We start from the raw sequence: 25,237 nt of genomic DNA on the forward strand, positions 1-25,237 counted from the left end.
AAAGTGCAAAGTAACAACTTATTAGCTATAAGTTAGATATAAGTAACAACAACAACACTCCTTTTTCATTCGGCTGAAACCCGAAATGTTCCTTCACTGGAGCTGTGGACGATAAGTTGATAATGTAAAAACGATTGAGGTCAGGTCCATATATTGTACGATAAGTTGATATAATAATTATTGTGACAGACCTAACACTAAAATGAATGTGATTTAGAAGAAAATGGATTGCCCTGAAAAGAGCAAGATCCTTAGTGGATAGGTTTGTTAATGATCCACCTGCCGATCCTGTCATATTGTCATAATTTCATTTGTATTGTGTTACTATTTTACTTTATTGTTAGTTGTAATCACGATCGTTATAATGAAGTACACTCTGTAATGCTTACTGAGAATGATGGTATCATTTTGCGTTGTTGACACTGGGGCTGTTCATAGTCATACAGTAATCTATAACTGCTGATCCTGTGCAGTGTTGCGTGCTCAAGCATCTCCCAGCTGACACTTGACGTCACGGGGTTGGACAATAATTCCATAATAAAAAAAAATATATTTTTATTTCCTGTTTAATAACACAATTCTCATGAAGATACCATGGCTGATAAGTTCTCATCACTCAATTAAACAGTTTAGTTTTACTGAAATCTGTCACAGCGTGGCATCCCCGTCTCTGTGGCACTGCAAATTTCATCCAGAAGTAATTACTCATTAAAGAATAAGTTTAATATAATAAAAGGAGCACACTGTCAACACAACTGTTTTTATTGCAGCCCATTCCTCTAGGAATAGAATAATCTTAATCAGTATGCATATTTGTTCAATCAAGCGATGAGGATGTAGGAATGATTATATTGGACTTGTGAAAGGCGTCAGACGTCCATTCAGCACATGTTCCCCGTGTCTTGGCAATAAAACTTCACTTCCAACTCACACAGAAGGCGTGAGCAAAAAAAAAGTGCAATCTCAATATAAAGGGCTGTCTAGTGCAGTGTGACCATTACCTGCTCTGACAGTGAGCCCACATTGGTAACAATGAGGTGGAAGTGCGTGTGGTTGTGTGTCCTTGCTTTGTCTGTTGCCAGTGTCAGCGATGTCCAAGCCAGACTGGGTAAGACTCTATACTGCGTGGATGGATCATTCTGCTTTATTTATACATACAAATGAATAACGTATTGCACATATTCTTTCCAATATCAGTCATGTAGAGCATTTAATATCTGGTTTCTAATCTTCCCCAGTTCCGAACCATGTCAGCAGCATCTGCAGCACATGGGGCAGAGAGCACTTTAAGACGTTTGACGGCGATGTGTACCAGTTCCCCGGCATGTGCGAGTACAACCTGGTCTCCGACTGCCACGAGACCTACCGGGAGTTCTCTGTGCACATGAAGAGGAAGAACAAAGATGGAAACCCTACAGTCAGTCACGTGCTGGTCACCATCGATGACCTTTTGTTCTACCTCACCAAGGACATGATCACTGTGAACGACCTCCCGTAAGTAAAACACCATATAGCCGGTGAAATTAACTTCTCTTTTCTATGATATTTATGCATTAGAATGAAAAAATATCTCTTTTTCCCAGTGTCAACACGCCATACTACGAAGCAGGGGTGCAAGTGGAAAAAAATGCTGTGTACATCAAGCTCCAATCTAAAGTCGGCATCACTGTCGTGTGGAACGGTGACGATGCAGTCATGGTATGATGCACCACAGGCAGAGATATATCTACACAGCTCTCCTTAAAGTGTCTTGTATGAAGCACATATAATAGACTTTAAGGAGTGTATTGTAATACAATTTTGTTGTTATGATGATTCTTTTTTTGAATCTGAGATTGAAACACATTTTTCTACAGTCATGTTGAGTGTTGCCAGATTGGGCTGGTTTCTGCCCAATTGGGCTACCTTTGATTTTTTCGCTGGGAAAAATAGCATTGGGCTGGTAGATGAAATTTGGGCTGCCAACATTTGGCGGGGTTTTGGAAATATTGTAAAAACAGTATCACCAAACAAGCTGTAATTTTATGGTCAAAAATAGAGATACAAAATTTAGTAAACTCCGTTGTGTCCACTTTCTCATATTATTGACTCATTTAATTTGAGAGATATTTGATTGACATGAGTTGTATTCAATCGTCGTTAGGGATAAGGGAGGACCTACTTAACTTGACGTCATCATCTTTGACATTGACGAGGCAATTTGTGTATTTGGTTGTTTGACTGCACTCTTTGTGGGTTGCGTTAGCCTATATATATAACATTTTATCTTTGGATATTTGATGCAGATATGAGGCTGAAACTGTGTATGTTATGTGTTTTTTATTGCACATAAATGCAAAGTTATGATTTGGGCTGTTTTTAATTGAATTGGGTGGGATTTAAGTTGGGATTGGGCTGGAAACTGGCAATGTTTATATTTGTTTCTTATGGATAGTAGTTGTATGAATTCCTATGGTTCCCAGAAGAAATTAATTACACAAACTCGTCTTTCAGTCAATTATCTTCCTATATTGAGTTATACTTGACAAATACATGAAATACAGTAGTGTTAATGAAATTATATCAATGGTATCAAATCACAATATGTATTCCATTCATGTCATTCTATGGGGCAGTTATAATTCACTGTTTTTTTTTGTTTGCTTTTCAATTTTTAAAGTGTTATTTAAATTGTGAAAAGAAAACACTTGTTCTAACCTCTTGCTGTGTTGTAGGTGGAACTGGATACTGATTATGCAAATCGTACTTGTGGACTTTGTGGAGACTTCAATGGTGTTTCTGTCCAAAACGAGTTCATTTATAATGGTATATATGGTTATTCACTCTATGTATGAATGTATTTCTACAATCATACATTGTATCTTTGACATTTGACAATATAATTATAATCAAATGCAGGTCGCAAAATCAGTCCCATTGAGTTTGGCAACAAACAGAAAGTCCATCGTCCAAATGATGATTGTGAGGACCCGTACGAAGAGGAAGATGAGTCACAGGAGGCTGTGCTGGATTCATGCAAGGAGTTTGTGAGTTTATTACCACCTAGTGTTCGCAATAGTGATATTTGGCAATATACACAGGTAGCATGTGCAGATTGTGATTTGTTCATTTGAATTTTCTTATACAGAACAGAACATTGGGCAATGACATATGATACAATATCAATACATATGCATTCTCCCAAAATATAGGAAGATCAGCAAGTCATAGCTGATTCATGAAGCCTAATGACAAAAAAGAAAGAAAAATGAAAACAAAAATAATAATATTTTTTTTTAAATGATTAACCACTTGCAGAAACCAAAACAAAATTAAGTAAACAAGGATTTAAAAAAATATAATTAAATTAAAAGAAAGAGAGACAACAAAAATGGTTCTGAGCGTGGAATGATTACTAAAAAATAAATATATGGTTATCTTAGTCAGGTAGCATTTGCAACAGAGTAACTTTGTCTTTTCTTTTCCTGTTAGCAAACCATCTGTAACCAGATGCTGCGTTCAAAGTCCTGGAGCTCCTGCACCAACCTGATAAACCCTGAACCATACATCCAGGCCTGTGTGAAGGACATGTGCGGCTGCACCAACAGTACAAACGACTTCTGTGTCTGCAGCACACTGTCTGAGTTCTCTCGACAGTGTTCCCATGCAGGAGGGCAGCCTCCCAACTGGAGGACACCTCAGTTCTGTGGTAACGTTTTGCATTCTCTTTTCTGTTTTATTATCATCTGTATATTTTATGCGGTGCGGGGATGGAGAGAAGCACTGACATCAGCTGAGTGAAAAGCAACTCATTTTAACAGATTTTTTAAGAAAAAGGTACTGTGTTTATGTCTGAAAATTATACTTTCTCATGTAGCTCTAGCATGTGAGGATTAATTATATTCTATCAGGAAAAAATATTAAAAATTACAATTAAAAGCTACATAAAGAATGGACAGATATGTCTAGTTTTCTGACTGACTTTAATAGTAATTGATGCGGTTTTAAATGTAGCAGAAACACATTAATGCAGTTAAAACTATATAAGTGCAAGTAAAATATGTACACCCTTGATATACTATTGAATAATTCACACAAACTCACACCTACCTGAATTTATTTCAACTGTACCTTATCTTCACAGCTAAACAGTGCCCATACAACATGGTTTATGAAGAGAGCGGCTCCCCTTGCATGGATACATGCACACTCCTAGACACAAGTTCACTGTGTGAGGACCACAAAATCGATGGCTGCTTCTGTCCTCCTGGTTAGTGCTCTTCACTTTTTATTACCCTTAAACATCCTTCCAGATTTCATCTTCCTAGTCTGTGAATGTGAATGTTCATGTGCCTTCTTCAGGAACCGTGTTTGATGATATTTCCATGAGAGGGTGTATCGCTCAATCTGAATGTCAGTGCAAGCACAACAAAATCTATAACTCCGGTGAGGTTTACCGACAGGACCGAGTGGAATGGTATGTCAATGGTATTTCATCAACATAATATTTCATCTGGTCTCCTTTATTGTGTATTTTTATTGTTAACTTAAATGATTTGGGTTGTTTCAGTACATGTGTCGAGGGTAGATGGGCTTGTAAGAGCCTTCAAACACCGGCTACATGTGCAGTTGAAGAGGGTTCACATGTAACTACCTTTGATGGGAAAGCTTACACCTTCCATGGAGACTGTTACTACACCCTCGCCAAAGTGGAAAGCAAGGTGAATGAGCCATAGCTTTGTATATTTAAATAGCAGAAAATATACTGTATAATGAGCAGGTGTAATAATTGCTCTCACTCTTTTTATTTCAGGGTCATGCAAGTCCAAAGTTTACCATCCTGGTTCAGTTGGTGCCATGCGCAAATCAAGAGTCTGACACTTGTCTTAAGAGCCTTAAAATCCTGCTGAACAATGACAGAAACAATGTGAGTTAAAGTCTGTCAATAAAGAGGATTGTAGTTATTTATAAATTCGCACTGATATCTGTAACACTCAAATGATCGATTCTGTTTTTATTCAGGTATTGATGTTCACCTCTGATGGCACAGTAAAGCAGAACATGCAGACCGTCAGCTTGCCGTACCACACAGGTGGGTCAGACAATAAGAAACCATGAATGAAACATGTTACTGTCATCTCTCATTCATGCAATGACATCAAAAAATTATCTTTTTGTATATGTCTCTATCCAAAGGTGATGTCGACATATTCCACGCTTCATCCTTCCACATCATGCTCCAGACCAGTTTTGGGTTGCAAATTCAGATCCAGCATGTGCCTGTAATGCAAGTCTACGTCAGCCTGGACCAAAGCTACAGAGCAAAGACACGTGGTGAGTTTTACATTTGTCTCAACATGAAGCATTGGCATCATCAAAACGTATGTCATAATACAGTACATTTACAATAACAATAAATGAAACGCCCACGACACAAATGTGCATGATGATATTTGGTAGTACTCTTATTTTACCCCCTTCCTGACAAGCTAACATGACATGGTACCAATAGATTCATTAGGTTTTTCTAGTTTCATATGATGCCAGTATCCTGACTCCAGCTTTAAGACTGGGCCCACTGCAACCTCTTAAAGACAGTAATGTTGGCCGGCGATCCCGCTGGTCTCGGAGAGTTAATTCTAAAATATGTGTTTTCTTCAGGTTTATGCGGGAACTACAACATGGTCCTGTCTGATGACATGAAGACTCCTCAGGGCATCGTGGAGGGAACAGCAGCAACGTTTGTTAACTCCTGGAAGGCTAACCTCATGTGCCGAGACAGAGAGGGAAGACTTGAGGACCCCTGTTCCCTCAGTGTTGAAAACGGTAAAAGCACTGGTTGATTATTATTCAACTGTTTATCACATGTTTTTTCGTCTGTGTATTTCTTAGATGAATTCTCAGCTTTGAACACTTATTTCCAGTATGTTGTGTTTAAGGCAATGAGACAGTTCAACAGAATTGTAGAAAATAAAAGGTTATTGTTCCTCCAGAGTGGTACGCTAAACACTGGTGCGCCATGCTACTGAGTCCAGAAGGCCCCTTTGCACAGTGCCGTTCAGTGGTGGATCCTGAGATATACTACAAGGTACTGCAAAACTCTTTGTCTTCCATTGAATTACATTTTGATGGGACTATAATTCTCTAAAAGTGTTTGTTGTCTTCTGCAGCGGTGTACGTACGCTAGCTGTAACTGTGAGAAGAGTGAGGACTGCCTGTGTGCCGTCTTCTCCTCCTACGCTCGGGCTTGTGCTTCCAAGGGAGTCTTCTCGACAGACTGGAGAGCGAATGTGTGCGGTGAGGATTTCATTCATTATGTTGTGATAAAGTTGAGTGATGATTTCTGGAGTTTGATTAACATCTTCCCTTTCATTAGTCAGTCATAAAATTATGAATTAACCATTCTCACATTGTGCACAAAACAGATAAATACACAAGCAACTGCCCAGCGTCTCAGATCTTCTCTTACAAGCATCAGAGATGCCAGCTGACGTGCAGATCACTGAGCACAAGGCAGCAAAGTTGCACTTCTGACTTCTTGCCTGTGGATGGCTGCTCCTGCTCTGAAGGCTCCTACCTAAATGAACACGGCATCTGCGTTCCCGTGGAAAAATGTCCATGCTACCACAACGAAGTGTACATCAAGTCAGGAAAGTCCATCAACGTCAGGGACGAGCACTGGTGAGTCAGCTGTTTGACATTGGACTTCAGTTATCCGAGACTAAGCAGGATTGTTATGCCGTCAGTATATAAGATTCAATGGTAACACTTTATTACAACCATCATTTATAAATGGTGAATTGATAGTTAATTAAAATTAGTTCATAGTTATTTCACTGTTAACAAACAACAAAATTATAATTAATAATGTTTACTAATTATTATCAATGACATCATTTATTATTACAACAGTTTACTATTGCACACATTAAAACATTTTATATATAAGTATTTGTTAATGATTAAGATATTATTTGTATTTGCATTTGCATGATAGATGTTTGTAACACTTTGTTAATGGTTACTGGTAATGTCTATTATCATATTATTTGGATGGCTATTATATAGTTGCAACTGATGATTATAATACCTTGTTGAATGGTTAATAAATTATTTGTAAAGTGTTTATAAATGTTATTTAGATAGACAGTTAATACTTAGTTAATGGTTAATAAGATTTTTATAGTTTATAAATGTTTTACAAACGATTTCTTAAAGGTTCACAAATCATTAAGTAATCACTAACAAATATTGAATATATAAAATGTTATAATGTGTGCAACAATAAATTGTTAAAAAATAGTTTGCTAATTTAATCAGAATGTAATTGTTATCACCTCTTAACAGCTATGATACAACATACTGTATAATTTATAAACTAATTATTTCATAATTCACAAACTAATGATAAAACAACATTAATTATAGCATTACTAATAATTAGTAGGCATTATTAATTATCATTTCATTGTTTGTTAACAGGAAAATAACTATTAACTAAGTGTAATTAAGTATCAATTAACCATCTATAAATGATGGTTATTATAGTTTATTAAGGTTATTAAGTGTTGCCAATTTAAAGATAGGGTTGACGATGTTGGAAAGCTAGCATAATTTGAAAGTAGCATCGCCTCAGGATGTCTAAACCCTTCCAATGCAACGCCCCCCACACACATGCACGAGCACCGCCGTATCGTAACTACTTCACAGACAGAGCGGAGAGAGGACCTCAACTCAACAACGCTACCTCATGACAAGTAACCGCGGCAGTGCTACTGCAGGGCTGAGTTTTCTCTTCCATTCTTCAGTAAACTTGCGGCGGCGACGCGCTTTATTTCAGGCTGGTGCACGTCAAGGGCAGAGTACGAGCAGGGAGGGAGGGAGGCATCTGATTGGTTCTTTCCAAGCGGACCACGAGGCAGTGATTAGTAGACGTTTTACAGGATTACAGCAGCTACAGATGACGGCTCTTTTCTGGTCCTTTTTCAGAGCTCATAAGTAAAGGATCGCTGTCGGGGTGTAAAGACCATTTCAACCAATATAACAAATAGTGTATACTGGATAACATCGTCAACCCTGCCTTTAATTAAACAAAATTGTTAGATTTCAAGTACCTTTGTGTTGCATTTCATCTTATATCTTTGGTGTCTTTCTCTAGTGTGTGTACCAATGGAGTGCTTCATTGCCATTCTTGGAGAGTTCGCACATCAAGTACGTTATTTGTTTTTTAACCACAACACAAGCATTTCGTTGATACTGATTCTGATCTGGTTGATAATTGTTACTTGTTGTATTATACTTATGTATGATAAATCAGTTTCTTCTTCTGTTACAGTGTGCCGGGCTCCAAAAGTGTTCTTCAACTGCTCTGCTGCGGGCTCAGGGGATCTGGGACTGCACTGCGCTCGAACTTGTTTAAATCTGAACAGCGATGATTGTGTGAGCTCTCAGTCTCAAATAATTGCATCTAAATCTCCTGGATTTAAAGGAACAGTGTGTCACATTTCGGGGGCTCTATTAGCATAACTGGACTATAATATTCATAACTATATTTTCATTAGTGTATAATCATCTGAAACTAAGATTCATTGCGTTTTGTTAGCTTAGAATGAGCCCTTCATATCTACATATCCTCTTCACGGAGTCATGTTTCTACATTAGTCCAGAACGGACAAACCAAACACAGGCTCTAGAGAGAGACTTTCACGTCTTAACATTACGTGAAAGCCACCGTAGTTCTCCGATATGCTTGTGAAACTGCAGTAACTTGAGCCACAGAGTGCTAAAATGTGGTACCGCCGTGGTACCTTCCGTTGCTGCTAAAGTAGCAACGAAAGACAGACGTCTGACTGCCTTACCATAATAACGCTACTTTTACTTTAGATGGCCTCTGAGCGAGGCGAACGGCGTTACCATAGTTTTGTACTTGGCGGCTCATGTTATCGCAGTCTTGGAAAGGGAGGAGTGAGCAGAGGGGTACTCAGGTGGTTGCAATCTGCAACTCCACCACTAGATGCCGCCAAATCATACACACTGCACCTTTAATGGTGGACAGTGTGTTACGTGGACGTTGTACCACACTGTGTATAGTTACACTAGTTTCTACTGTAGTATCTAGAGAGTATTGAACAGTGATTTCTAATAGTATTAGTAAAGTTTTCTCATTTTCTATCACTGTTGTCTCTCCATCTTCCCAGGAATCCACAGAGTGTGAATCTGGGTGTCGGTGTCCAGGTGGCCTCCTAGAGGATGGCAAAGGTTCCTGTGTGAAAGAAAATGAATGTCCATGTCAGCACGATGGGCAAATTTATGCCCTTGGATCACAAATCCCTGACCATTGCAACACCTGGTAGGACGTTATTTTAAAATCAGACGTATAATACAGCATAAATATCATATTTTCTTGCATGTTTTACTTGATTGTAATATTCAAAACCCTGTATTATATTTAACCATTTCTGATCTAGTACCTGCAAAAGTGGAACCTGGGAGTGCAGTGAGAAAAAATGTCCACAAACTTGCGTTATCTATGGGAGTGGTCACTACAATACATTTGATAAGCGAACATATGGGTTCAATGGACATTGTGAATATGTTGCTGTTAAGGTAAACAAAGCATGTAAATATCATCCAAATATCTGGCTGTGTTTGAAATCACTCCCTTCTTCACTCCTTCACTACTACCACTAATAATGGACACTCAATAGTGAGCAGTAAATTGAGATGTCATACACTTACTTATCATCATTTTTTGTCCTCACTGACAGCTGTTGAGTCACTCAACTGTAATTTTCACATCCAGAATTCGGGCACTCAAATAAAATGGCAGACAGTAAATGTAGTGCACTATGTTGTTCGTAGGGAGTGATTTCAGACAAAGCCGAGAGATTTGCTTAACTTATAATGTTCTATAAGGTTTCATCTCTGAAAGTCACAGATATGACATTTATAAAATTCGAATTTATTGCTAATCTTGAACATCAAAGTTGAAAGACTTAAAGCTGCAGTGGGTAGAATTGCAGCAAATATGATTAAAAAAGTTATTTTTATAAAACGGCCACTATATCCTGACAGTAGTGCATGAGACAGGCAATCTGAAAAAAATCATGTGTCTGTGTCCTCCATTGCGGTCAAACTAGGCAGTGCTGATCAAATATGAATCAATATTCTGTTGCTGTACTGCATATTTCTGGCCTCAAATGTTTTCAGAAACATCTTGTAGTGTACTGTTTAGCTGTAAAATGAGAACCTTTGTGACCCGGCAGTCATGTTGAGATCAGTTGAGGAAATACCAAGCACCGCCCACCAGCCGGAGCAAACTTTCTAATTTTTCAGCTAAACCGTACACTACGAGATGTTTATAAAAACATTTGAGGCGAGAAATAGGCATTACAGTAACAGAATATTAATTCATATTTGATCAGCGCTGCCTAGTTTGACAGTTTGATCGGCGTTCACCGTTGAATGAACAGCCAATAGGAACGCTCTCTCTGAAATGACCTGTGATTGGTCAAAGATAGATTTTTTAAAGCCTGAAAACAGAGCCATGGGGAGGTGCAGAAGTCTAGTTTTCTCTCAGAACAACTTGAATTATAATATGCTGAAAGGTTATTATGGAATTTTTGCCCAATGATGCTAAAAACATTCTGCCTACTGCAGGTTTAACATTTGATTTACTTACATTCACTTTAAGATGACTGCTTATCATAATGAGAAATATGACTGAAAAATGCAGATAACTATATGATCTCGCTCTCCTGGGGATCAATTACACTTTTATTTCATGTTCTAGCTTTTCTTTAACAATCTTAAAGTATTATGGACTAGTAAAGGCCAAGCCGAAGTTTGGATTTGATCACTGGTCACTGTCTATTATAAAGGAAACGTGCAAAATGTTTAATGAATCTTTCTCTCTCTTAAGAACAAATGTGGCAATAAAACAGTGCAGGACAACTTTGGAATTATCACAGAAAATGTACCATGTGGATCTACAGGCACCACATGCTCCAAAACTGTCAGGATCCAACTGGGGGTAAGACCTCATACCGACACCTGATATTGAACACAATTAAAAAAAAATACATGATGTCATATATCTAACGGCAGTTTTTACATTACAATGAAAGCAACAAAAATCTCCTTAACATTACAGCGAATGGAAATCAAACTATTCAAGGGTAAATATGAAGAGTCGGAACTGGGACAAGGCGCTGAGATTGAGTACAGAATAAGGAAGGTTGGCTTGTATGTGGTGATAGAATCTGCCATTGGACTGTCAGTGATGTGGGATGGCAAAACAACTGTTCGCGTCATACTGGAACCACAGCACAGCGTGAGTGACAGTAATTGTTTAAAATAATAATGACTGAAATCTGTTACAGTAAGAGTTTAGAGCTAGAGTTTTGATATGATGTACCTTTTTTGTCATCTGTAGTCTAGCTGTCTTTGTGGACCATTTTCTTACACCCCTTATAAAACTTTGTACAATAATTGTAGTGATGTACAGTATATTAACATGGCTGAAAACGTCTTTATTACAACTATTACAATATTCATAACATGTGTAGTAAATAGCTCAGTACTTTGTCAATATAATGCAAGTATATTAATGCCTGGAAAATGCATGTTCCTTCTAATACCAAAGAGTATTGATATGGATTATTATCTTAATGTGAAAGAAGTCACTGACTCCTTTTGTTTGGCCATACAGGGAGAGGTGTGTGGCCTGTGTGGAGATTTTGATGGCGATGGGGAGAACGACTTCACCACCCAGGGTAATCTGGCAGTGAGCAATCCATTAGAATTTGCAAACAGCTGGAAGGTGTCAAGCCAGTGCCCAGATGTAGATATGAATGTTAACCCTTGTGTATTAAAACCCAACCGACATCACTGGGCAAAGATGATGTGCAGCATTATAACTGGAAAAACGTTTCACGAGTGCCACAAAAAGGTAATGTCACATTTCTTTCTAATTTATCATTATTTAAGTGTGATTGTTGAAAACATTGAACACATTTTTAAAAATCTATCATATATATTTTGATAACTGAACAGGTAGCTCCCGGTCCATTTTATGAAAACTGTGTGAAAGACTCCTGTGCCTGCGACACTGGAGGAGACTGCGAGTGTTTCTGCTCGGCAGTCGCAGCTTATGCTCAAGCTTGTAATGAGGCTTCTGTCTGTGTTGCATGGAGAACCCCAGAAATCTGTCGTAAGTAAATAACAAATTTACCCTCAGATTAAACTGAGGTTTTTCAGCCTTTTCTGGTGTTTTTAGATCCAAAATGTCTTAGAGTATATGAGTATGGTTTGCTATTCGTTTCTTTTTTGACAGGGCATCTAGTATTTCACCCTGTTTATTTATATTATATATTTAATATGTAAATGGACACCAAATGTAATTAAAGCTGATGTATATTACAGAGACTACAGACCATTCCACAGTTGAAAATGTAAATGTGTCCCAGTTTATTTCTGTTTATTTTCGGTCTATTGACCGTTTCAACGGAATTGCATTGCGAGGCAACAGCTTGGGTCCATGTTTACTTCCTGTCAACTCATGTCATTCACATAGGCTCCGACCGAAATCACATACTATGCAGTAATGTTACATATCCAAAATGTATACTATCGTTCAACATACTTTTGTGTGAATAAACAGTAGTATGTATCTTTTCGGACGCACTGAGCAGTAATTTATGTCGTCACTTCCTGAGAGCCTCGTTGCGAGTTGGAGACGTGTAACCATGGTAACCCATGCCAACCTCATGTGACCAAAATGACGATTTGTGAGAATCAAAGTCTGAATTGCTTTAAAATATATATTATTAAGTGTTATTGATGTTACAGAGCTATCCGTCAACGTCCGTTATGAATGTTGTCGTCACTACCGCATTGCATTGTTGGATATTTATGCCGCCGTAGTGTCCAGTGTTGCATACTGTAATATTTCACCAGAAATAGTATGCAATTCACATACTATTGGTTTCATACTAAGGTTTTGGACATACTAAAATATCTCACATACTGTTTTAGCGTACTAAATAGCATGTTAGTAGGAAATTTCAGACGCAACCTTATACTGCAACAGGAAATATATTGGGACACATTTGGAATGTTTACATTTACAAGTGTGAAATGATCTATTTGGGCATAGTGGATGTTTCACAAAGAGTATATTTTTAAAGACTACAATGATTTATGTACATGATGCCTTTGAGTGAGTTTACATAAAACTAGATGCAGGGGCGACCCGATAGCCGAGTGGTTAGGGCACATACCACATGGTATGTGCCCTAACCTAATGCCCTGAGCTGCAAGTGCCCTGTTTGATTCCTGGCTAGCCGGACCGTTTGCTCCATGTCATCTCCTTACTCTTTTTCCTGTCTCTCTCCAATATCACTACAAAGAAAAAAAAAGAAAGAAAAAATTCAATCCTCAGGCCTAAAAGAAATATAATGCAAGAATATATCAGGTGATGTTTAAGTTTGAGGTCTCTTTGACTGAATGACACATTAACATTTTATGTAAAACATAACATACCCTGTATCTTTTCTTCCTAGCTGTCTTTTGCGATTACTACAACAGACCAGATGAATGCAAGTGGCACTACAACCCTTGCCACAAACCTTGCTACAAGACCTGTCTGAATCCAAAAGAAAACTGTAGCAAACCTTTACCCAACCTGGAAGGTAACCATACCTTTGATTAATATGTTAGTTAAAATGTTAAATGTTGAACTGATCCAATTTTGCTTACCTTATGTGGCAAAATAAGAAAAAAAGAGATTCAAAGACCACCTGGCCAGCTACAGTGTCCAATATAAACAAAAAAACAATAAGGATAACAATGCTTTTACTGTCAAAAAATAACTTGTGTTTTATGCTGTGATTGCACAGGCTGTTACCCTGTATGCCCAGACGATAAGCCCATATTTGATGAGGAGACCGGGATGTGTGTGGAAGAGTGTGGCTGCTTTTACAACAACACTAGATACGATGAAGATGAAGTCATTTACAATGTGACTGACAATATGGGACTGTGTTACTATGCAATATGCAAGAATTCAACAGTGATACATGGAAATAAAACTTGCCCTACTATTGAACCACCAACCACGACAACAATATCTACTACCACAACAAGTGAACCCACTACTACAACTGAAACACCAACCACAACAACAACAACTGAACCCACTACTACAACTGAAACACCAACCACAACAACAACAACTGAACCCACTACTACAACTGAAACACCAACCACAACCACAACAAGTGAACCTACTACTACAACTGAAACACCAACCACGACAACAATATCACCTACTACTACAACTGAACCCACTACTACAACAACAACAACCGAACCCACTACTACAACTGAAACACCAACCACGACAACAATATCTACTACCACAACAACTGAACCCACTACTACAACTGAAACATCAACCACAACAACTGAAACCACTACTACAACTGAAACACCAACCACAACCACAACAAGTGAACCTACTACTACAACTGAAACACCAACCACAACAACCGAACCCACTACTACAACTGAAACACCAACCACGACAACAATATCTACTACCACAACAACTGAACCCACTACTACAACTGAAACACCAACCACAACAACTGAAACCACTACTACAACTAAACCTCCAGGCACGACGACACCATTTAAAACCCCAACACCGTGTCTTCCAGAGTGTGAGTGGTCAGAGTGGTATGATGTGCATAACCCACTAGAGGACCAAAGTGACTGGGAAACATATGAAAACATCACAAATAGTGGTAAACAAATATGTGAAAATGACAAAGAAATTGAGTGTAGAGCAACAGATTATCCCAACAAACCCTTCAATGACTTTGTGAGCCAGACTGGCCAAGTTGTTACTTGTGTTCTGGGAGAGGGTTTAATATGTAGAAAAGAGGACCAGAACAGACCTCCAAAAAAGTGTTTCAACTATGAGATCAGAGTATGTTGTGAGGTATGTTTTACCACAGCCCCGCCAACCACAACAACAGAACCCACTTCTACAACTGAAACACCAACCACGACAACAATATCTACTACCACAACAACTGAACCCACTACTACAACTGAAACACCAACCACAACAACAATATCTACTACCACAACAACTGAACCCACTACTACAACTGAAACACCAACCACAACAACAACAACTGAACCCACTACTACAACTGAAACACCAACCACAACCACAGCAAGTGAACCTACTACTACAACTGAAACACCAACCACAACAACAATATCTACTACCACAACAGCTGAACCCACTACTACAACTGAAACACCAACCACAACCACAACAACAACTGAACCCACTACTACAACTGAACCACCGACCACAACAACAATATCTACTACCACAACAACTGAATCCACTACTACAACTGAAACACCAACCACAACAACAACAACAACTGAACCCACTACTACAACTGAACCACCGACCACAACAACAATATCTACTACCACAACAACTGAACCCACTACTACAACTGAACCACCAACCACAACAACAACAACAACTGAACCCACTACTACAACTGAACCACCGACCACAACAACAATATCTACTACCACAACAACTGAATCCACTACTACAACTGAAACACCAACCACCACAACAACAACAACTGAACCCACTACTACAACTGAAACACCAACCACAACCACAACAAGTGAACCTACTACTACAACTGAAACACCAACCATGACAACAATATCTACTACCACAACAACTGAACCCACTACTACAACTGAAACATCAACCACAACAACTGAAACCACTACTACAACTGAAACACCAACCACAACCACAACAAGTGAACCTACTACTACAACTGAAACACCAACCACGACAACAATATCACCTACTACTACAACTGAAACACCAACCACAACAACAACAACCGAACCCACTACTACAACTGAAACACCAACCACGACAACAATATCTACTACCACAACAACTGAACCCACTACTACAACTGAAACACCAACCACAACAACTGAAACCACTACTACAACTAAACCTCCAGGCACGACGACACCATTTAAAACCCCAACACCATGTCTTCCAGAGTGTGAGTGGTCAGAGTGGTATGATGTGCATAACCCACTAGAGGACAAAAGTGACTGGGAAACATATGAAAACATCACAAATAGTGGTAAACAAATATGTGAAAATGACAAAGAAATTGAGTGTAGAGCAACAGATTATCCCAACAAACCCTTCAATGACTTTGTGAGCCAGACTGGCCAAGTTGTTACTTGTGTTCTGGGAGAGGGTTTAATATGTAGAAAAGAGGACCAGAACAGACCTCCAAAAAAGTGTTTCAACTATGAGATCAGAGTATGTTGTGAGGTATGTTTTACCACAGCCCCGCCAACCACAACAACAGAACCCTCTACTACAACTGAAACACCAACCACGACAACAGTATCTACGACCACAACAACTGAACCCACTACTACAACTGAAACACCAACCACAACAGCAGTATCTACGACCACAACAACTGAACCCACTACTACAACTGAAACACCAACCACAACAACAACAACTGAACCTACTACTACAACTGAAACACCAACCACAACCACAACCACAACAACTGAACCCACTACTACAACTGAAACACCAACCACAACCACAACAAGTGAACCTACTACTACAACTGAAACACCAACCACAACAACAATATCTACTACCACAACAGCTGAACCCACTACTACAACTGAAACACCAACCACGACAACAATATCTACTACCACAACAACTGAATCCACTACTACAACTGAAACACCAACCACAACAACAACAACAACTGAACCCACTACTACAACTGAAACACCAACCACAACCACAACAAGTGAACCTACTACTACAACTGAAACACCAACCACGACAACAATATCTACTACCACAACAACTGAACCCACTACTACAATTGAAACACCAACCACAACCACAACATCTGAACCCACTACTACAACTGAAACACCAACCACAACCACAACAAGTGAACCTACTACTACAACTGAAACACCAACCACGACAACAATATCTACTACCACAACAAGTGAACCCACTACTACAACTGAAACACCAACCACAACAACAACATCTGAACCCACTACTACAACTGAAACACCAACCACAACAACAGTATCTACGACCACAACAACTGAACCCACTACTACAACTGAAACACCAACCACAACAACAACATCTGAACCCACTACTACAACTGAAACACCAACCACAACCACAACAAGTGAACCTACTACTACAACTGAAACACCAACCACAACCACAACAACTGAACCCACTACTACAACTGAAACACCAACCACAACCACAACAAGTGAACCTACTACTACAACTGAAACACCAACCACAACAACAATATCTACTACCACAACAGCTGAACCCACTACTACAACTGAAACACCAACCACAACCACAACAAGTGAACCCACTACTACAACTGAAACACCAACCACAACAACAATATCTACTACCACAACAACTGAACCCACTACTACAACTGAAACACCAACCACAACCACAACAAGTGAACCTACTACTACAACTGAAACACCAACCACAACCACAACATCTGAACCCACTACTACAACTGAAACACCAACCACAACCACAACAAGTGAACCTACTACTACAACTGAAACACCAACCACAACAACAATATCTACTACCACAACAGCTGAACCCACTACTACAACTGAAACACCAACCACAACCACAACAAGTGAACCCACTACTACAACTGAAACACCAACCACAACAACAATATCTACTACCACAACAACTGAACCCACTACTACAACTGAAACACCAACCACAACCACAACAAGTGAACCTACTACTACAACTGAAACACCAACCACAACCACAACATCTGAACCCACTACTACAACTGAAACACCAACCACAACCACAACAAGTGAACCTACTACTACAACTGAAACACCAACCACAACAACAATATCTACTACCACAACAGCTGAACCCACTACTACAACTGAAACACCAACCACAACCACAACAAGTGAACCCACTACTACAACTGAAACACCAACCACAACAACAATATCTACTACCACAACAACTGAACCCACTACTACAACTGAAACACCAACCACAACCACAACAAGTGAACCTACTACTACAACTGAAACACCAACCACAACCACAACATCTGAACCCACTACTACAACTGAAACACCAACCACAACCACAACAAGTGAACCTACTACTACAACTGAAACACCAACCACAACCACAACAAGTGAACCTACTACTACAACCGAAACACCAACCACGACAACAATATCTACTACCACAACAACTGAACCTACTACTACAGCTGTCACTTCCACTACAGAATGCTTCTGTATAGTTAATGGCAAGCATCATAAGCCAGGTAAGAAAACAATTACAATTATCTTTTTGACAGTGACAAACTACATGAGATCTCAAATTTTGTTTCAAGGTTTACCACTGTTTAATGTATTCTTCATCATTTTCCCTCACCTTCAGGGAGTACCATCATAAATATGGAACACATTGGATCAGGTATATGTCTCACAATGATCTGTTCTGATATTTGTGAGATTCAAAACACAACTATATCTTGCACGCCCACACCCACGCCCACGCCCACGCCCACGCCCACGCCCACACCCACACCCACAACTCCTCCAGGCTGCCCTGATTGGGATGTAGCAGTAAGAATCTTAATGTATCTAGCACATTGAAATATTTACTTGTATTTATTGCAAAATACTGATTTCCCCCTTTTTTTCTCTTTACAACAGCAAAATGAGACCTTCTTTTTGTGCGAATGCATCATGGCCAAATGCATTGAGAACAATACAGTTGAAATAGTTCGATACGAATGTCCACCACTTAAGGACATCACTTGTACCAATGGAGGGGAACCAGTTCTTGTGTGGGATGAGCACCACTGCTGCCAGTATTACGCTTGTGACTGTAAGCCATTCTGTGGTTAAAAGGATGCATGACATATTTATTAACTAACGTGTTTCTCTTTTAATATAAATTTTACATTTTGAACTGAATTTTTTGTTTGTTTCTTCAGGTGTATGTGAAGGTTGGGGAGATCCTCATTACATCACATTTGATGGATCCTACTACAGTTATCAAGGAAACTGTACTTACGTCTTGATGGAAGAGATAAATCCAAATTATAACTTGAACATTTATATTGACAATGTCCTTTGTGATCCCACTGAAGATGTTTCTTGTCCGCGATCGATAATTGTATCATACAAAACGGAAGTTATCACACTCATAAATCATAACCTTCTTGGAGCAGCGCAGTTGGAGGTAAAACAATATATGGTCATATGAAAGTTTTATTGGATGTTCTGAAAAACTAGGACTAACTTTCAGTAGATAATTACTGTCAATGTAGATGGAATAGCAACTATGGATCCTTTTATCATAGTATATTAAATTCTATCTTGTCATATAATATATTCACTTTTTTCCCTGTACATGTAGGCGCTGAAAAATGGAGTACGTCTGAAACTACCTCATTGGCAAAATGGTGTTAAAATCTTGGATTCTGGCATTAACTTGGTTTTGGAGATCCTTCACCTAGAAGTGGTCATTAGATTTGGAATAACTGGCTTTAGTGTCTCCCTTCCATATAAGCACTTTGGCAATAACACACAGGGCCACTGTGGTAAGAATATATCTCTAACCAGTGTCCATTTTGGTAAATCATTTGTTTGAAGTTGACTGTAATATTAACTGTTTTGTGACTCTACCGTCAGGAACATGCAATAACAACCAGGCTGATGACTGTAGGTTGCCTGGAGGCCAGCTGATAGAAAATTGTGCCATCATGGCCGACTATTGGCCTGCAAAACACATTTACCAACCAAACTGCCACATACCATCTGTACTGCCCACCGATGTACCTGAACCTCCACCAACCTTAACTCCATGCAAGCCAGACTCCATATGTCACCTGCTTAAGAGCAGGTAGACATTATCTTATCTATTGTAGTAGTTCACATTTGTCCCCAAAAGTTTGACATATTGCAGTTAAAACACAATTTTTATCTGTGTTTTTGTTTGTGTTTTACTTTCACAGTCTCTTTGCGGCGTGCCATCCCTTTGTCTCTCCTGACAATTTCTACCAAGGTTGTGTTTTTGATAGCTGCCATGTTACCAACCCGGCAGTGGATTGCACAAGTTTGCAGACGTATGCTGCTGCCTGTGCTCAGGCTGGGGTTTGTCTGCACTGGAGGAACCACACCAAGCTGTGTGGTAAGCAACCCCTCAGTATTTTACTGTAAATGCTGGGATCAGTGGAATCAGGAGGGACAAATCATCACGATTGAACAGGCTCCTACATTTTATTATATACAGTAGGTAAGCAGAACGTATTTTAAAAATAACTAATTCAGTTCTTTTCTTCACTAACAGCAAGTAACTGCCCGTCCAACAAAGTTTACAAGCCATGTGGTCCTGTGGAACCGCCAACCTGTGAAGACAAGTGAGTTTAATAAAAAATTAAATGTATTCATTTTACAGTTCATTGTCCTGAGACAAAGATCATAATGGATAGTGGGAATAGATATTTATTGTTAACAACATAGCGGCAAAAAGTATAGTAGAATACAGTGTATTAGATTAACTGTTTTAGAGATCTGAAAGGAATAACATAAACTAACTGTTCTTCAATATTACAGTCCTACTGAGCCAACCATGAACTACACTACTGAGGGCTGCTTTTGTCCTGATGGAATGAAACTCTTCAACAAAGAGTCTGGTGTATGTGTTGATAAATGTGGTGAGTGTAATATGTATTTTCAAGTCTTATCATTGGGCTGAATATATCGTATCAATCACAAAGTGCTCATTTTCCAACAGGATGTCTTGATCCTGAGGGCATTCCTCGTGAGGTGAGTCCTTATTCATGTTTAGTTAAAGTCTTGACCTGTGTTTTTTACTTGCAATTAAGTCACAACTGTCGTTTATTCCTTTAGTTTAATGAGAAGTTTGAGTACAAATGCCAAAACTGCATCTGTGAGGAGTCCACCAAGACTGTGACTTGCAAGCCCAAGGACTGTCCAACAACACCCATAACAAACTGCACTGGTCCTGGGTTTGTCCTCGTCAACCAAACTAATCCGTCAGACCCCTGCTGTTCTATCTTTGTTTGCCGTAAGACATTACGTCCTCCAGAGTTGTCATAATGCCATACATTGATAATGATCTTGATGGCTGCTAACTATTTACTATCACCCTTTTATCATCTCAACAGAATGTCACAGCAACAATTGCCCAGCCATCGACCCGGACTGTCCGCCAGGATTTAAACCAATTGTTAGTGTTCCTGAGGGAATGTGCTGTCCAGCACGTAAATGTGGTGAGCTCATTAATTCATGGCTTGAATTTAAATAACACCTAATGACGGTAGTGACACCTTTATGTAATTCCAATCGTCTTACTCTTTTCTAGAGCCTAAAAGAGTTTGTGTCCACAAAAACAATGAATACCAGGTAAATAAGAAATGGAAATATATAATAATTGTGTGTATATATATATATATATAATTTGTTTATATATCACTTTTGTCATTAAATTATTTCTTTGCATAAGTTCTGCACGGCTAAGTATGAATATATTTCTTCTTTATCTGCTAGCCTGGCTCTGCAGTTCCTGGACCTCCATGTCAGGATTGTACCTGTACCAATGAGTTGGACCCCCATTCTGATGGTCTATTTAAGATAGAATGCGAGTTTCAGAAATGTCATAAAACCTGTGACCTGGTAAGAGAAATTAAACCCATTATTAGTTGTTTTTCTAAGAACATGTTTTCTGGGAAAGTGAACTTGTAAAACTGGACTTGGAGACTGACTTCCCCCTTTTTCTCAGGGATATGAGTACCAGGAAACTGCTTCAGATGTGTGCTGTGGGAAGTGTGTGCAAACACACTGTGTCGTCAGTGTTGATGACATCATTCAGCTCTTGAAGGTAGGTTGAATCATCTCTGTTGGCTGTGACTCCACATGATAATGTTTAATAGCCTAAAGTACCTCAGTATTTTGATATATGTCTTGTGTGTCTGTGTGTCCATCCTTTTCACTACTCTCCAGCCAGGAGATACCTGGTCACCACATGAGAACAAGTGTCTGCATTACACCTGTATTAAGGTCGGTGACACTTTAACAACGTTCAATTCACGCATTGTCTGCCCACCGTTCCAGCAGAGCAACTGCCAACCTGTAAGTATCATTTATCACTTTCAACAAATGAATCTGGATTGTCTGTGAGAGAACATAATATGTATAAAACTAAATGTGTTGATGTTGTGAATTTACCTCCTCAGGGCACAATTCAGACTGCCGCAAATGGCTGTTGTAAGATTTGTGAGTATGACATTGTCTTAACTTTTGGGTAGAAGGTGCTTAAAGCTGCAGTGGGTAGAAATGGAGCAAATATGATTAAAAAAAAGTTATTTTTATAAAACGGTCACTATATCCTAACAGTAGTGCATGAGACAGGTAATCTGAAAAAAAAAATCATGTGCCTCTGTGTCCTCCGGTGCTCCTTACGGCATCTGCAAGATTTCACAGACCGGAGGAAAACAACCAATCAGAGCCGAGCTGTAGTCTGCTGTCTCTGAGCAGCTGTCAATCACTCACAAACTCCGATCAAATGGTCAAACTAGGCAACTAGATCAAATATGAATCAATATTCTGTTACTGTAATGCCTATTTCTTGCCTCATATGTTTTCAGAAACATCTTGTAGTGTACTGTTTATCTGTAAAATGAGAAAGTTTGGTGAGAAAAAATTAAAAGACGATTAAAAACGTACATACAGTCCCTTTAACAATGGATAAAACTGGAGTAGACCTGTGGAAAGACCTGTGATTGGTCAAAGTCTCCCGTCACGGGCTAGATTATTTAAAGCCTGAAAACAGAGCCATGAGGAGGTGCAGAAGTCTAGTTATATCTCAGAACACTTGAATTACGATATGCTGAAAGGTTATTATGGAATGATGCCAAAAACATTCTGCCTACTGCAGGTTTAAATGAAAACAATCTAATTGTGCATCTCTTTTAAAAAGGTGTGGAGAAGGAGAGGGCCTGCAAGCTATTACCCATGAAAACACATGTTATGCACAATGACTGTCAGTCTTACCAGGAGGTAGATATGCCGTATTGTGAAGGAACCTGCAACACTTTCACCATGTAAGATATCACTAATGTTTTTCATTCCTCTAGATATTCACAAACCCATTAAGATGTGTGAATTCAAACATGTTTAGGTTTAGTTTGTGCAGATTTTGAGTTTACTTATCAATCCTGCCTCTGCTTTCTTCAGGTACTCAGCAGCAGCAGCTGCTATGGAGCATTCTTGCTCCTGCTGCAGGGAGAAACGCTCCAGCAATCGCACAGTTGACTTGCATTGTCTCAATGGAGATGTGGTGCCCTACTCATACGTCCATGTGGAGGAGTGTAGCTGTGGCCACTCACTCTGCACCGAACCTGCTGCACAACCTGCTCGCAAGAGGCGAAGCTCCAAACGGGTGTAATAAAAACATCACATTAATGGATGTGGGATGTGAAAGTTTCTTCCCATATTGTCTTAACAATCATTACATCTCTTACAAAGCAATCGCCATTGTAGAGAGACTATTTACCAGTTAATCAAATAAAAATATGCAACTCTGTTTATGTCTCATCTCCATTATTGTTTTGTGTGTGCCAACTTTTATTGTTTGCTTATTGTTTATGTGTTTTGCTGTTTGTTGTTACTTAGGCACTTGTTTTTATAATCATGATTATCAGTTTAAAAAAATTAAATGTATCCAAAAAGACATGTTATTAATTTCACACAGACCCAAAAGATAAATCGTATGTGGTCATTACAATGAAAGGAAAGTAAACTATAATTTTGTATCAAATAAAACATGGTTCAAACTGAATAATAGAACTGAGTACAGCAGGATCAAGCATCTTGACTGCATTCGGTGGAGTAGACAAAGTGAATATCGGGCGAGACGATTGGATTCAATTGGATTGAACTGAAGCTCCAGCCTGGACAGCCCGTGTGTCAGCGTGAGAGTGCTGTCCAAGGTGCTGAAATGGAGAAAGGTCAGTAATGTCAGCCCTCTGTCTCTGCGTGTGTTTGATGCATCTGCATTAATATGACAGTGTTTGTTAGTGTGGATAAAGATCTCTGCTTTTTGAGGGAGCTCTCAGTGAATCTAAGCAGTTGTGAGGATTCTGCCGGAAAAAAGATACATGATCATTAAAATTTAGTTAAATCATTATTACCCATAAGGAGGAGGTTGGGGTGGTGGAGGGAGCTGAGGCAGCAAACAGCGTTGGTGAGCTGTCAGCAGTAATAGTGAGAAGTGTCAGGTGATTATGCTGTGCATTTGCCTGAGTACGATTGGACATAACTCAGCCGTGAATGAGCCAATGTTTAAAACAGTTTATGCCAAAAAGTTGGTGTCTGATCCATATATAAACAGATCAGCAAAACAGCACTGGTGACAAGCATAAAATCAGAAACCAGAGTGGTGCATAGAAACAACACAACAGACATAATTGTTGATTCATTAAACAAATATTGATGTTTGGAAAGGTAATTTCCACTATCTATGGATCCTGGACTCCATAATGTTTTTCCCCCACAAAGTTCAGACTGACATATTTGTATCTTTGAAAACTTTGGGGTCTCCACTAGAATAGAGTGCTACAGGAATGAGTCCTAAAACCAAGGCCTATGGAAAGGAGGCTGGGTCACGGGTGGACATTAGTCTTGGGGTATGGGGTATAACACATGCGCAGTGTAACTGAAGCTGCAGTCGTGCGTTGCGATTGGCTCAATTTCGGCGAGTGCAGAACACAAGCTAAAGAGATTTTAACATTTTATTCTACAACAATAAATACCCCACTCGTGAATTTTGAAGCTTTGATGCGTCTTTATAAAGACGGTTGCTAACAAGTGGCTAAATAAGACTACTAAACGTCATCACGCCGACTCGTCCGCCTTTACGGCCTCGTTGTGTATAGGCGCGTTCATGCGACCAGGTTGTAGTTCGTTACGTTAGCTTTTTACTTGCATTCACGGTTCAAAAATCATAAAAGCGGTGTTCATTTGTGGAGATTATCTGGCTGAACAAAACGTGTAG

The 25,237-nt window shown here is 39.1% G+C and overlaps 1 protein-coding gene and 1 long non-coding RNA gene across 2 annotated transcripts; one reads left to right on the plus strand and one right to left on the minus strand.

Annotated features, from left to right (window-relative positions):
* The first annotated feature begins 1,017 nt into the window (after nucleotides 1-1,017).
* muc2.1 (mucin 2.1) lies at nucleotides 1,018-23,767 on the plus strand. Its single transcript, XM_074632712.1, has 45 exons — nucleotides 1,018-1,108; nucleotides 1,239-1,494; nucleotides 1,584-1,698; nucleotides 2,715-2,805; nucleotides 2,899-3,026; nucleotides 3,472-3,688; nucleotides 4,124-4,249; nucleotides 4,342-4,456; nucleotides 4,550-4,700; nucleotides 4,793-4,906; nucleotides 5,002-5,071; nucleotides 5,176-5,313; nucleotides 5,641-5,805; nucleotides 5,973-6,067; nucleotides 6,150-6,276; nucleotides 6,405-6,660; nucleotides 8,138-8,190; nucleotides 8,315-8,418; nucleotides 9,177-9,328; nucleotides 9,447-9,585; nucleotides 10,901-11,011; nucleotides 11,132-11,311; nucleotides 11,690-11,929; nucleotides 12,034-12,190; nucleotides 13,542-13,670; nucleotides 13,878-14,144; nucleotides 15,873-18,473; nucleotides 18,590-18,777; nucleotides 18,868-19,042; nucleotides 19,152-19,399; nucleotides 19,577-19,760; nucleotides 19,852-20,062; nucleotides 20,175-20,350; nucleotides 20,510-20,579; nucleotides 20,776-20,876; nucleotides 20,957-20,988; nucleotides 21,073-21,250; nucleotides 21,351-21,455; nucleotides 21,548-21,588; nucleotides 21,733-21,858; nucleotides 21,965-22,063; nucleotides 22,186-22,314; nucleotides 22,419-22,458; nucleotides 23,162-23,285; nucleotides 23,419-23,767. Exons 1-45 carry the CDS (start codon nucleotides 1,033-1,035, stop codon nucleotides 23,627-23,629), a joined length of 8,811 nt encoding a protein of 2,936 aa, XP_074488813.1. The 5' UTR covers nucleotides 1,018-1,032; the 3' UTR covers nucleotides 23,630-23,767.
* LOC141766144 (uncharacterized) lies at nucleotides 20,418-23,019 on the minus strand. Its single transcript, XR_012593576.1, has 3 exons — nucleotides 22,909-23,019; nucleotides 22,411-22,503; nucleotides 20,418-20,567 (listed from the first exon to the last, which is right to left on the minus strand). It is a non-coding gene; the product is annotated as an uncharacterized LOC141766144 (long non-coding RNA).
* Nucleotides 23,768-25,237: the final 1,470 nt, after the last annotated feature.

Source organism: Sebastes fasciatus, chromosome 4 (assembly GCF_043250625.1).
Source record: "Sebastes fasciatus isolate fSebFas1 chromosome 4, fSebFas1.pri, whole genome shotgun sequence".
Classification (NCBI taxonomy): domain Eukaryota; kingdom Metazoa; phylum Chordata; class Actinopteri; order Perciformes; family Sebastidae; genus Sebastes; species Sebastes fasciatus.